Source organism: Ochotona princeps, chromosome 32 (assembly GCF_030435755.1).
Source record: "Ochotona princeps isolate mOchPri1 chromosome 32, mOchPri1.hap1, whole genome shotgun sequence".
NCBI lineage: Eukaryota > Metazoa > Chordata > Mammalia > Lagomorpha > Ochotonidae > Ochotona > Ochotona princeps.
In genome coordinates, this window is record NC_080863.1 from 7,122,355 (window position 1) to 7,134,508 (window position 12,154).

General features: G+C 57.9%; 1 protein-coding gene across 5 annotated transcripts in view; it reads left to right on the top strand.

The window, feature by feature from the left end:
• The first annotated feature begins 392 nt into the window (after window positions 1-392).
• BMP1 (bone morphogenetic protein 1) overlaps window positions 393-12,154 on the top strand; it is a 36,890-nt gene continuing 25,128 nt past the window's right edge. Inside the window, exons 1-5 of one of the 5 annotated variants that reach the window (XM_058657517.1) lie at window positions 393-673; window positions 8,803-8,916; window positions 10,875-11,051; window positions 11,214-11,331; window positions 11,708-11,886. In XM_058657517.1, the coding sequence (XP_058513500.1) occupies window positions 514-673; window positions 8,803-8,916; window positions 10,875-11,051; window positions 11,214-11,331; window positions 11,708-11,886 (748 nt within the window). In that variant the 5' untranslated portion in view covers window positions 393-513. Of the gene's footprint in view, window positions 674-8,802; window positions 8,917-10,874; window positions 11,060-11,213; window positions 11,332-11,670; window positions 11,887-12,154 lie in introns of those variants that run through there. The other 4 variants (XM_004591375.2, XM_058657514.1, XM_058657515.1 and 1 more) reach the window with 4 other exon arrangements.

A 12,154-nucleotide genomic window follows, 5' to 3' on the forward strand; every position in this document is an offset into this window, starting at 1 on the left:
CCCTTAGGCCCCCGGAGCGGCCGGAGCCCCCCTCCAGGGTTGGCGCGCGCGGCTCGCTCGCCTCCGCCCCCGGCTGGCGTGCAGCCCGGCCCGGGCCTGGCCCGGCCCCGAGGTGGAGGGGCCGAGCTCGGGCGAGAACCCGCCCTCCAGCGAGCTCATTTCCCTAAAAAGCCGGAGAGGGGCAGGGGGAGGGGAGCGAGAAAGAAAGGCAGCGAAGAAGGGAAGGGAAAGGAAGGGAAGAGAAGGCAAGGGACGGTGAGGTTGCGGGGCCGCGGCCGAGGGCGAGCGCGGCCGGCCGGCGCGCGCGGGGGGCGGGAGACAGGAAGGAGGGAGGCGAGCGGAGGGAAGCGGGGGGAGCAAGCGAGCGAGCGAGCCCGCCGCTCGGGGGGAGCACCTCCCTTGCCTGCCTGCCTTGCCTTGCCTTGCCTTGCCTTGCCTGCCGGCCGTCAGTCGCCTCCCGCGCCGGGCGACCCACTGACCCCGCGCGCACCCCGCGCGCCCCGCGCCGCCAGCATGCCTGGCGTGGCCCGCCCGCCGCTGCCACTCGCGCTGCTGCTGTTGCTGCTGCTGCTCGCGCGCCCCGGCCGGCCCCTGGACTTGGCCGACTACACCTATGACCTGGGGGAAGACGACGACCCGGAGCCTCTCAACTACAAAGACCCCTGCAAGGCGGGTGAGCGCCAGCGCTGGGGTTCCCCCCTCCCCCCCTCCGTTGTCCGGGGCTCGCTGGGCCGGCGCGCACCGCAGGCGGGCGGGGGCGCAGGCTGCTTTAGGGTCTGGGGTTGGGTGGGGGGAGGACAGTCCAGTGTGGGAAGCCGGGAGCTGCCTGGTTGGCAATGCAGTGGGGGAACAAAAGAGCGAGGGATATAGGGAGGGGAAGTTTGGGGGACTTTGCGTACTGAAGTTTTGGCTGCCGCTGGTGGCCGCCGCTTGCGGCTGCTTGCGGTCCTTGGCGAGGATTCCCCGAGAAACCTTCATCCCGGGGATCCCTGGTCCCGAGAGAAAGCAGCCGGCGAGGAAGCTGTGTCTTCTGCAGGGAACTTTTCTGGCCAGATTCTGTTGCGAGCGACTGCGCGCGCCGCCTTTTCCCTTCTCCCCATCTCTGCTCCTTAGCACTGGTGGTTTCCAGCCCCGCCGTGCCCTGGGATGCACCCCCCTCCTGGGAGTGGGGGAGGGAGTGCTCCGCCGAGGACCCCCATCCCCAGGAGAAAGAGAGTTGTTCCAGGGGTCTTCCTCTGTCCTGTGGTTCCCGATGGCAACAGCTTTTTGGGAGACCAGCAGGGGACAGATGTCAAAGCTATAAAGAACCTAGCCTTGGAGGGGTGGGTGGTGGTGATGGTGAAGTTCCCCTTGCCCCTGCTGGCCGTGCCAGGAGGCCCCTGCCAAAACCAGGGTGGGGTGGAAAGTAGGTGAAATCCAAGAACTCTGCTTTTCTCTGCTCCCTCAGCCCCAGTGTGTGTGTGTGTGTGTCTCCCGTTCCACTGGTGAAGCCACCAGGGTCCTCTCTTGTGGTGACCGAATGGCTAGGAGCTTGGGTCCTTGGCCCCAGCCAACGACCCGGAGGCTGCCTGCTGAGGATGCAAAGCCGCAACAAGGAATAAGAAGGGACACTCTACTTCCTGGCTCCGGCTCTGACTTGAGTCTGTCACCCAACAGCTAGAGCTAGGTGCTGGCAACACTCTGGTGTGGCCTGTGTGTGTTGGGCACGAGGGGCTCTGGAAGTGGGGGAGGGCAGCTGTCTCTGGACCTGACCACCTGCCCCTACCCGGCCTGGGACCCTGATGGAGGTTCTCCTTGATGGAGGTACCCTCTGTGGGTGGAAGGCTGATAGGAAACAGGTGAGTGGGGGAAGGGGGGCACCAAGCCCTTGAACCCCCTTCCTCCTCCACACCTGCTGGGCTCCCAGAGGGAGCTGTCCTCTTTCTCACTGGATGTGGGGCTGGGGGTGGGGAGGAGGTGGGCAGAAGGCAGCATGAACACACAGCGTGGGCACTGGAGGCAGACGAGGTGGCTTGCCAACCTGGACCTGCCGCTCAGGGGCTGTCCCATGTTAGGCACGTTGATAGAACTGTCTGCATGTCATCTTCCTCATCTTTAAAATGGACCTGGTCATATGGTGGGGGAGTTGGTGGATGGGAAGGGAGCGTTGGGTACGTGTTGGCCACCTGCCTACTGCTGCCGGCTGCACCTCAGACCCCCTTCCCTTTGTTTTTATCTGGAGAGAGATACAAGCTTGAGTTCTGGGGATGAGATGGTGTCCCCATTAGCTGAGCTCCAGGTAAACAGGTTGGGCCTTGCTAATGCAAAATGCAGCATCACTTTGTGGATGGTAGGGTTGGAAGAGCTGGGGAAAGGTGGTGATAGGATGCCACACATGGCCAGTTCCATACCACGAAACTTTGTGTTTGTGGCCTAAAAAATCCAAAGCATTGTATCCAACGTGTAAGGTGTATAGGAAACCCAGGTCAGTTTCATAGTTTCCAGCTCTGAGATATCTCATGATGTAGAGATTTCAGAATCTGGAAGAAAAAAAAAAAAGCAAAACCCCAAATGCTCGTGGTCTCACTTCCCAGTTGAGGGTCAGTGCAGCTGGACGGAATTGCTGCTGTGGGAGGAAGATGAGGCAGGCTGCCTCCCGCCCTGTCCTCTGGGAGCTGACAATCACACACACACACACACACACACACACACCCCACCCCACCTTGCAGGGACCAGACCACATATGGTTATACAGACCTGGGCTATGTGAAGTGCCAGGCTGGAGGGTGGTGTGCCACTGGCTCCACACTTGGTGGCCCTGGGGCTGGCGCTGGGGTCTGCACAGAGTGGAACATAGTCTTGAATACAAGGGGCTAGAAGGGGCTGGAGTTGTGATACAGCCTGTTAAGTCAGTGCCCACAATACCAGCATTTCATCCTGGCACTGGTTCGTATCCTGGCTGCTCCAGTTCAGATCCAGCTCCCTGCCGATACCCCTGGGAAAGCAGTGGGAGATGGACCTAGTGCTTGGTCCCGTGGGAAGCCAAGATGGAGCTCTGGGCTGCTGACTTTGGCCAGGCCCAGCCTTGCCCACTGCGGAACTGAATCAGTAGATAGGAGATCTTTTTGTCTGCCTTTCTACTTCTGTATATCCCTGCCTTTTAGATATATAAGAAATTTTTATTAAAAAAAATGGGTGGGAAATCGCCATTCTGATGCATTTGATTTGTGCTAGTAACGGGTGTGATTTGGGGAACAGCAAGCAGCCAATGGCTCTATCCCCAGTCTCAGATTTCATGCTAGGGTGGGGCTGGCTGAGCTGGAACCTCAAAGGGGAGGAGGTGGCGGTGTTGGGGGGAGGATGGGGTGAAGTGAGGCTGGTGCGGAGCTGGGCCAGGCCCCAGGTTGGCCAAGAGGAGGTCTTGAACCCAAGCAGGCCAGGTACAGGTCTCACGAGGCACCCCTCCTTTGGGTTCCTGGTGTTGGTTCCTAAAGCCCATCCCTGGAGGAAGCTGAGACAGGGCTTTCCAGGCTTCTACACACACGTGTGCACACACATACACACATACATGTACCAGTCATTGCCAAGGTTCTACACGCAGGTGCACACACAAACACACCCTCTGCAGAACGCATGTACCTCTGTCCAACTCTGGGCCGGACTCCAGGTCCCGGCCCTCGAGGCACAAGTGTCTGGATTCTCCTCTGTGTAACTCTTGCCGTCTATGGCAGGTGACAGGGTGGGCAAGCATACCCTCTGACCTTTGCCCTCTCAGCTCCCTCCTCCTAAGGAGCAGGAGGGAGACCACATTCACCCCCGCCCTGGGTCCCCATGATCTTTCAGGTGTCCCTTCGTTTGAAGTCATTCTGGTGTGGCTCCTGCTACTGCAAGAGCACTGCTTAGGCCCTGGATAGCCTGAAAGGGACCCGGACAGCGGCAGGAAGCCAGGGAGGGTTTGTGTGTGTGCTGAGAGCTGGCCATTAAGCCCACCTCCCCTAGTCCTTACCTGGGGCATGTCCAGGTAGCTCTGTTTCTCTACCAGGTTGGGATGCCAACCCCTGGCATGGCAACCTTCCTCAAGATTCCCAGCTCTGCTCAGTTGCCTCTAGCCCACTGGCCAAAGGCCCTTAGCACCCAGTGAAAGACCCAGTAGGCTGGCTATAGGAGCAGGTGACACAGACTCCAGGGAGCCTCCTAGGAGGAGAGTACAGGCCCTGGACAGTCCCTTCCAGACACCCAGTGAGTCACCCGCCCACCAGACCCCTGGGCTGTGAGTCACCCTCTCTCAGTGCCCCGAGGGAGGAGGAAGAGCCAGGCAGGGTCCTGGGCTCCAGACAGAGGGGCCCAGTGGAACTCCCAGGTGCTGTGTGCCCTGGGGGAGTCCAGTTCCTGCAGGGATTTGGGGAGAAGGTACTAGGGAGGTGGTGGGGTGTGTTGCTGCTTGCAGCACCAGGGACCGCTTCAGAGTATCCCAGGGGATACTCTCTCACCTGTACACACTACACATTCCTGTCCGTTTCTTTTATTTTGTTTGTTGGAAAGGAGAGCTACTGAGAGAGGGATCTTCTAACCAGCGGTTCGCTCTGAAAAACCATCAGTGGCTGAGGTTGGGGCCAGTTCTCAGGCCGGCAGCCCTGCTGGAGTTTCCCACGTGGATGATAAGGACTCAAGCAGCCGAGCGCTCAGCTCCTGCCTGCTTTCGGGGGTGCACAGGCAGGAAGCCAGATCCAAAGTGGGTCTGGGATCCAAACCCAGGCACGCTGATGTGAGATATGGGTGTCATAGCCATCGAGTGGCCCAATGCCTGCCCTCCGCCTCCCCCGCCCATCACTCCCTCCATCTATTTCCTCTTCTTTTTTTAATTTAAGATTTCTTTATTTTTTATTGGAAAGGCAGATTTTTACAAAAGGAAGGAGAGATAGAAAAATCTTGTGTCAGCTGCTTCACTCCCCAAGTGACCGCAACAGCTGGAGCTGAGCCAATCCGAGCTTCTTCCGGGTCTCCCACGCGGGTGCAGGGTCCCAGGGCTTTGGACCATCCTCTGCTGTTTTCCAGGCCACAAGCCAGATGGCAAGTGGAGCAGCCAGGATACAAACCGGCGCCCATGTGGGATCCTGGTGCATGTAAGGCGAGGACTTTAGCCACTAGGCTACCGTACCTGCCACCCTCCATCTATTTCCAAGAGTGCCTGTCTCCTTTGGGTGAGGCGTGCGCATCTGCGGTTGTTTGTGTATTTGCACAGGGAAAGCAGCCGTGTGTGTGTGTGTGTGTGTGTGTGTGTGTGTGTGTGAGTGCATGCACATGTACCACTTGTGCCAAGAAGTACTCCGGATCCATGTAACCACAGCACACAGGCAGGAAAGGCCACGTGTGTGTTGGCCAGGCCTGCACGTCCTCTCCTGGCTAGATCACACTTCCTGTGCTACAGAGGCCTGGCCATGGAGTGGCCACAAGTGTCCCTGACTGCTAGGAGACTTTATGCCCCCTGTCGAGGACCATCACCACCCTAACCCTGACCTTGACCCAGGGGTTTTTTCTTTGCAGCAGGAGGCATCCCGGTCCCCTGTTTGACCTCATCCCAGATGAGCAGGACCCTCAGGCCCTGTTCCTGGCCATCTGCCCGCCCCTCCCTCCCACCCCCCACTCCATTCCCATGCATTCTTGGGCCATGGCATCCCCACTGCAGGGTGCCTGCTCCCAGCTGTGCTCTGCCTTCCAGTTGCCAGGGGCCCCCGGGGGACCCACAGGCCAGTGCTGACCCATGGCCTTTCTGTGCCGGGGTTGGCTGCCACCAGGGAACCGGAACGGGTGGCTGTGTGTGTCCTGCGAAGGCGTGCTGCTAGGCAAGCGTGGAGCTTCTGTGTGTGTGTGTAAGGGGGTGGGGTGTGTGGTTGGGGGTCCCCGTGAGGCGCTGTTTGCTCTGCTCCTGGAAGAGTTTATTCAGCTTGTCAGTGAGTACAGCAGGCCCAGCTGGGAGCCAGGCTGACTCTGAAGTCCTCGTGCTTTGTGACACAGCGAGAGGTGGGTGGGAACGGCCGGCCATGCACGTGTGTGATCATCCCCTCCACCCGCCATCCCACAACTGCAGATTCAGCCAGAAAAGAGGTGGGGGGGAGAAGCTCTGTGTCTGCCCCAGCCGCACCCTCCCAGTAGTGCAGCCTCGACGCAGCATTGCCGCGGTATTGGGTATCTTCAAAGTACAGAGGAGGTTGCGTGTCAGTGGTGTGCAAATGTGGTACTACTGCCTAGGATGAGGGACTCCGACAAAGGGAAGAGCTGCTGAGTGTGTGGGGTCCTGGGAAGCCCCTGATGCAAAGCGGTGATTGTGCCTACATGGGTGATGCCCGTTGGTGCAGATGGGGTAGGCTGTGGCACAGAGGAATCCCACCCAGTCTTGGTGAGACTGCTCACACTCTGGAATGGCAGGGGTACCTTCTGTGCCATCCTGGCAGTGGCTGAGCCGCTCACAGCCACCGAGAGTGACTCTTTATTTTACTATTATTTTTTAAAGATTTATTTCTTTCTATTACAAAGTCAGATATACAAAGAGCAGGAGAGACACAGAGAGGAAGATCTTCTGTCCAATGATTCACTCCCCAAGTGAGCCACAACGGCCGGTGCTGTGCCGATCCGAAGCCGGGAACCTCTTCCCAGTCTCCCACATGGGTGCAGGGTCCCAAAGCATTGGGCCGTCCTCGACTGCTTTCTGTATGCTGTTGACTGTAGGGCTGGCCTGTGGGGTGGGAAGCAGGTGTCACTGCCAGAGCACTCTGTCCCACCTCCAGCCCAGTCTCGCTCCATTCCTCCCTGCTTCCTTCCCAGGCTGAGTCCAGCAAGGAAGTCTCCCTCGTGGGGCCTTTGCACAGGCTGTGCTTCCCCTTGCCCCACACTCCTCTCCATCCATCTCTCCCTAGCTCTGGGAATCGAGATGGCCCATTTCCAGGAAGCCCTCTTTCTTTCAGGCCCTTTTCTCCCAGAGAGAGAGCGCGTGCGCCAGCCTGGGACTCAGCATTGCAGTGACTTGCGGGCTGCTCCAGGCCTGTGAGCTCTCAGTGTGTGTCTGGGTTTCCCACATCCGCCCGTCTGCCCGAGTGCCTATCTGGCATGTGGTTTCCTTTCCTTCGCTTCCCATTGATTTCATGGCTATGGCATTCGCTGCCGTGAACGTCATGGGCTCAGCAGAGTGTCAAGGTTACAGGCACACAAGGAGGAGATGCTGTGTCATCTGCCCCCCTCGTCTTTTCTGCCCAGCACTCACTGCTCCAGGCTGCTGTCTGTTTACTGGTGTGAAAGGTTGGTTCCCAGAGAGCTTGGGCTGCTTACTGGCCTCAGGCCTGGCCCCCAGTGGGAGCTAAGTAAGTGTTGGCTTAAGGGTGATGCAATCAGTGACCTAATTGTGCCTTCGTGGAATGGACAGCCTGGTAGGGGCTGGCCATCTGCTTGGTTTTTTTTTTAAGTTTTACTATTTTTTGCTTGAAAGTCAATATTATAGAGAGAGAGGGGAGAGAGAGATCTTCTACTTGCTGGTTCACTCCACAGATGGACACAATGGCCGGGGCTAAGCCAGGCTGAAGCCAGGAGCTTCTTCCGTGTCTCCCACATGTATGCAGGGACCCAGGACTTGGACCAGCTTGGGCCATTTTCCCAGGCTATGAATAGGGAGCTGGATGGGAGGTGGAGCTGCCAGGACATAAACTGGTGCCTATATGAGATGTTGGCATTGCAGTTGGTAGCTTTAACTGTTGTATCATAACGCTGGCCAGGTCTGGGGTTTAAAATATATACATTTAGTTATCTTTATTTTGAAAGGCAGAGAGAGAAGACAGTGAGAGCTCCAAACACCTGTGACAGGCAGAGCTGGATGAAGCTGAAGCCAGGAGCCTGGAACTCAGTCCAGAACCTGCACATGAGTGCCAGGGACCCAACGGCTTAAACCTGCTGCTTCCCAGAATCTGCACTGGCAGGAAGCTGGCATCAGAAACCCAGGCTCTCTGTTACAGATGTTGCATCCTAAATGATGTCTTAACCCAGTGCCCAACACTTGCCCTTCTGTCCGCTTTGCTGGAGTTTTGACAAGTAAAGAAGGATGGTTTTCCAAGAGATTGGTGATTGTGGTTTTATTTTTAAGACTTATTTATTTTTATTGGAAGGTTATATATACAGAGAGGAGAGGAGAGACAGAAAGATCTTCCATCCACTGGTTCACTTCCCAAGTGGCTACAATGGCCAGAGCTGAGCTGATCCAAAGCCAGGAGCTTCTTCACCCATGTGTATGCAGGGTTCCAAGCCTTTGGGCCGTCCTCGACTGCTTTCCCAGGCCACAAGAAGGCAGCTGGATGGGAAGCAGGGCTGCCGGGACACAAACGACACCTGTATGGATCCCGGCGCATGCAAGGAAAGGACCTTAGCTACTAGGCTACTGCACTGGTGTGTTTGAAAGAGTTACACAGATAGGGACAGAAATTTTTGCTCTCTGTTGGTTCACTCTCCAGAGGATGCAGCAGTGGGGGCTAAGCCAGGCTAAAGCCAGGAGCTTCTTGTGGGTCTCCCATCTGGGTGTGGGGGCCTAGGCCCTTGGACCACTTCCCACTGCTTCCCAGTCGCATTGGTGGGAGCAGCTGGGAACCTGGCACCCATTTGGGATGCTGGCATGGCAGGTAGCAGCTTTGCATGCTACACCACCACATTGGCCCCAGCAAGGGGATTCTTGGAAGATCATCCCGCGTTGCCCTTCCTCCTCCCGTGGCCTTGGAGGGGTACGGTAGCCATGGGGGCTGTGGGTGCGTAGAAGGATTTACCGGACCCCTGCCTCTTCCTCTCCAGCTGCCTTTCTCGGAGACATTGCCCTGGATGAGGAGGACCTGTGGGCCTTCCAGACACAGCGGGCTGCAATTCTTACCCAGCGCTCGGCCTGCAGGGCATCCATCAGAGCTACAGGTACGTCTGAGGACAGACTGTCCCCACCACATCCCAGAACTGGGTTCCAGACTTGCCGAAACAAGGGCCCTCTTTCTGTTCCCAGTGGGGCCCTCCCAGGACACAGGCCGTGAGCTTGAACCCAGCGCACAGGGCTTGTCTTCCCCTGGGATGTCTCTTTCCCCTCCCTAGAGTTCAGAACCCACATTATCGCTGCTGACACAGCTCACAAAGCACTCTCCAAACTGTTACCCAACTCCTCACACCCCTTTCCCCACACACACCTCCATAAGGAGGCGGCAGGTGCAGAAATCTACCAGAAGGAAAGTGGCTCGCTTAGTGTCCCGTGGCTTAGCTGGTGCCTGAGCTGCGGCTGGAACCCAGGCCGTTTCGCTCCGTTATCTGGGAAGCTTTGTCACTCCTCCCCAGCAGCCAGGAGGGCCTTCAATTTTGTCACTGCTTGGTGCAGGGCCACGGGCAGGGCTGTCATTGTTGGTGCTTGGCATGCTTGGGACGTGGTCCATTCTGAGACTCCGCAAGTAGCTTGGCCATTGCCAAAGGGCAGGATTCCCATACAGGTCCACTGTGGCCATACCAGAGTGCCCTGGTGTGGGCACCCAAAGAGTAAAGGTCACATTCCTCAGAGAGGGGCCTGGCATAGCCTGGCACCAAGTGAGGTTTACGTGGCTACAGCAGAGAAGAGGGGGCACGGTCCTGGTGTCTGTGACATGGAGACTGTGTGCTCCCCAGGTGTGAGGAGGGTCGTCTCCACCATCTCAGCTCTCTCACACCATCTCCTCGTCCACAGGCACAGCACTGTGCTCTGCCCCGGTTACTGTCAGTTCTCGTGAGCTGCGGGAGCTGGGAGGGCTTGGCGGAGTCACTCTGGGTCCATGGAGCTGCGAGGTTGCTCTGTGCTGGGTCCCTGAGCGCCCTGCGTTTGTGCACGCCCAGCTTCTTTTCTCCCCGCACCCTTAGGAGCTCGGGGTCATAGCGTTCTTGCCAACCGAACTGAAGATCATCTCATGTTGTTTCTGTCCACAGACATCTTTTCTTTTGGGTTGCTTTTTTTCTTTTTTTCTTTTTTTTTTTTTTAAAGATTTATTCATTTTATTACAGCCAGATATACACAGAGGAGGAGAGACAGAGAGGAAGATCTTCCGTCCGATGATTCACTCCCCAAGTGAGCCGCAACGGGCCAATGCGCGCCGATCTGAAGCCGGGAACCTGGAACCTCTTCCGGGTCTCCCACACGGGTGCAGTGTCCTAATGCATTGGGCCGTCCTCAACTGCCTTCCCAGGCCACAAGCAGGGAGCTGGATGGGAAGTGGAGCTGCCGGGATTAGAACCGGCGCCCATATGGGATCCTGGGGCTTTCAAGGCGAGGACTTTAGCCGCTAGGCCACGCCGCCGGGCCCTCTTTTTTCTAAAAGTTTATTTTTGCTTGAAAAGCAGAGTTGCAGAGAAAGAAGAGGAGACAGAGAGATAACTCTTTCATCTACTGGCTTACTCCCCACATGGCCACGATGGCCACACTGGTCTGGTCTGAACCTGGGAGCCAGGAGCATTTTTCCAGGTCTCCCATGTAGGCATAGGGACCCAAGGATTTGAGCCATCCTCTGCTACTTTCCCAGGCACATTAGCAGGGAACTGGATCAGAAGTGGAGCAGCTGGGCCTCGAACCAGCACCCATATGGGATGCCAGCACCACAGGCAGAGGCTTAATCTGATGTACCTGGCACTGGTCCCAACACACACTTTATTAAACAGGTGCTTGTTGTCTTGACATTAAACTTACAGCCAGCAACCATGGAACACATTTATCTAACACGTATGTGCCCTTTACACATTGCACCATGGCTTCCTTGTGCTCGGGCACACTGGAAGGCCAGTCTGAACAGCAGAATCCCCAACCAAAAGGAGAAAAAAAACAATGTCACTCCATGGTTCTCTCCAACACCTTCCTTTTGCCCTTCCAGGAAACACTTCCACCACCGCCTGCCCAAGCCCTAGCGGTCAGTCCCCGAGGGACACCCGTGGAAGATGGAAAGGCCGGGGCCGGGGCCGGAGCCGGGGCCGGCGAGCAGCCACCTCCAGACCCGAGCGGGTGTGGCCCGACGGGGTCATCCCCTTTGTCATTGGGGGCAACTTCACTGGTAGGCACGTGACTGGGGCGGAGGGAGGGAAGCGACAGGTCTAAGCTGCACCAGGGGGCCTTACCTGGGGGGGGGGTGGTTCTTCCTGGGCAGTCTGGTTTTGGGGAGGTGGATGCAGCGGGGCCCCTGTGGCAAACTGGCTTTGTTCCCTGCTCCGGCTAGGCAGCCAGCGGGCAGTGTTCCGGCAAGCCATGAGACACTGGGAAAAACATACCTGTGTCACCTTTCTGGAACGTACTGATGAAGACAGCTATATCGTGTTCACCTACCGGCCCTGCGGGTGAGCAGGGGACCCCCACACCCCAGCCCTGGGCACTGGACCCTTGGCCATGGCCCCCACCTGCATTCTTCCCTTCTCTGGCACCACTGCTGCTCGCAGCTGGGTACCAACTTGGGACCACCTGTTTCCCTGCACACCCTCATCCATCTCCCTCACTCTCCAGGTGATTCTGTCCTTACCCCCTTGCCCAACGACCCCCCCTCCCCTAGCACACAGTCTGAACACTTGGCCTCAAAGCAGCCCTCCCCTCTGCCCCTCCACTCCCACCCCTTGTCCATCACCACTGCCCCCCTGGCCCCTACAGCCTGGCCCGGCCCCTGAGTGGATGCACTCCCCCAGCTCGGGACCACCCCCCTGAGCTGGCCCCGCCCCCCAGGTGCTGCTCCTACGTGGGCCGCCGTGGCGGGGGCCCCCAGGCCATCTCCATCGGCAAGAACTGTGACAAGTTCGGCATCGTGGTCCATGAGCTGGGCCACGTCATTGGCTTCTGGCACGAGCACACACGGCCCGATCGGGACCGCCATGTGTCCATCGTGAGGGAAAACATCCAGCCAGGTACGCACCTGGGATTGGTGTGGGGGGATGGGGGGGACTGATCCATTGGCCATGTCCTGGGTCACCTCGATGTGACCGTCTCAGCTTCGCTGGGTAGCTGGGGCATTGCCCATGCCTTCTGCTTCCTCAGGGCCCTTCCTCAGACTGGCTGGGGCTGGGGTTCAGCAGCCCGTCCCTGAAGGCTGTTTTAGGTTTTAGCTTGATTCTTTGCTGCTTCTTGGCCACCTCCAAAGGTCCGCATTGCTCTCTCCGGCCCCCACTGCCTCCT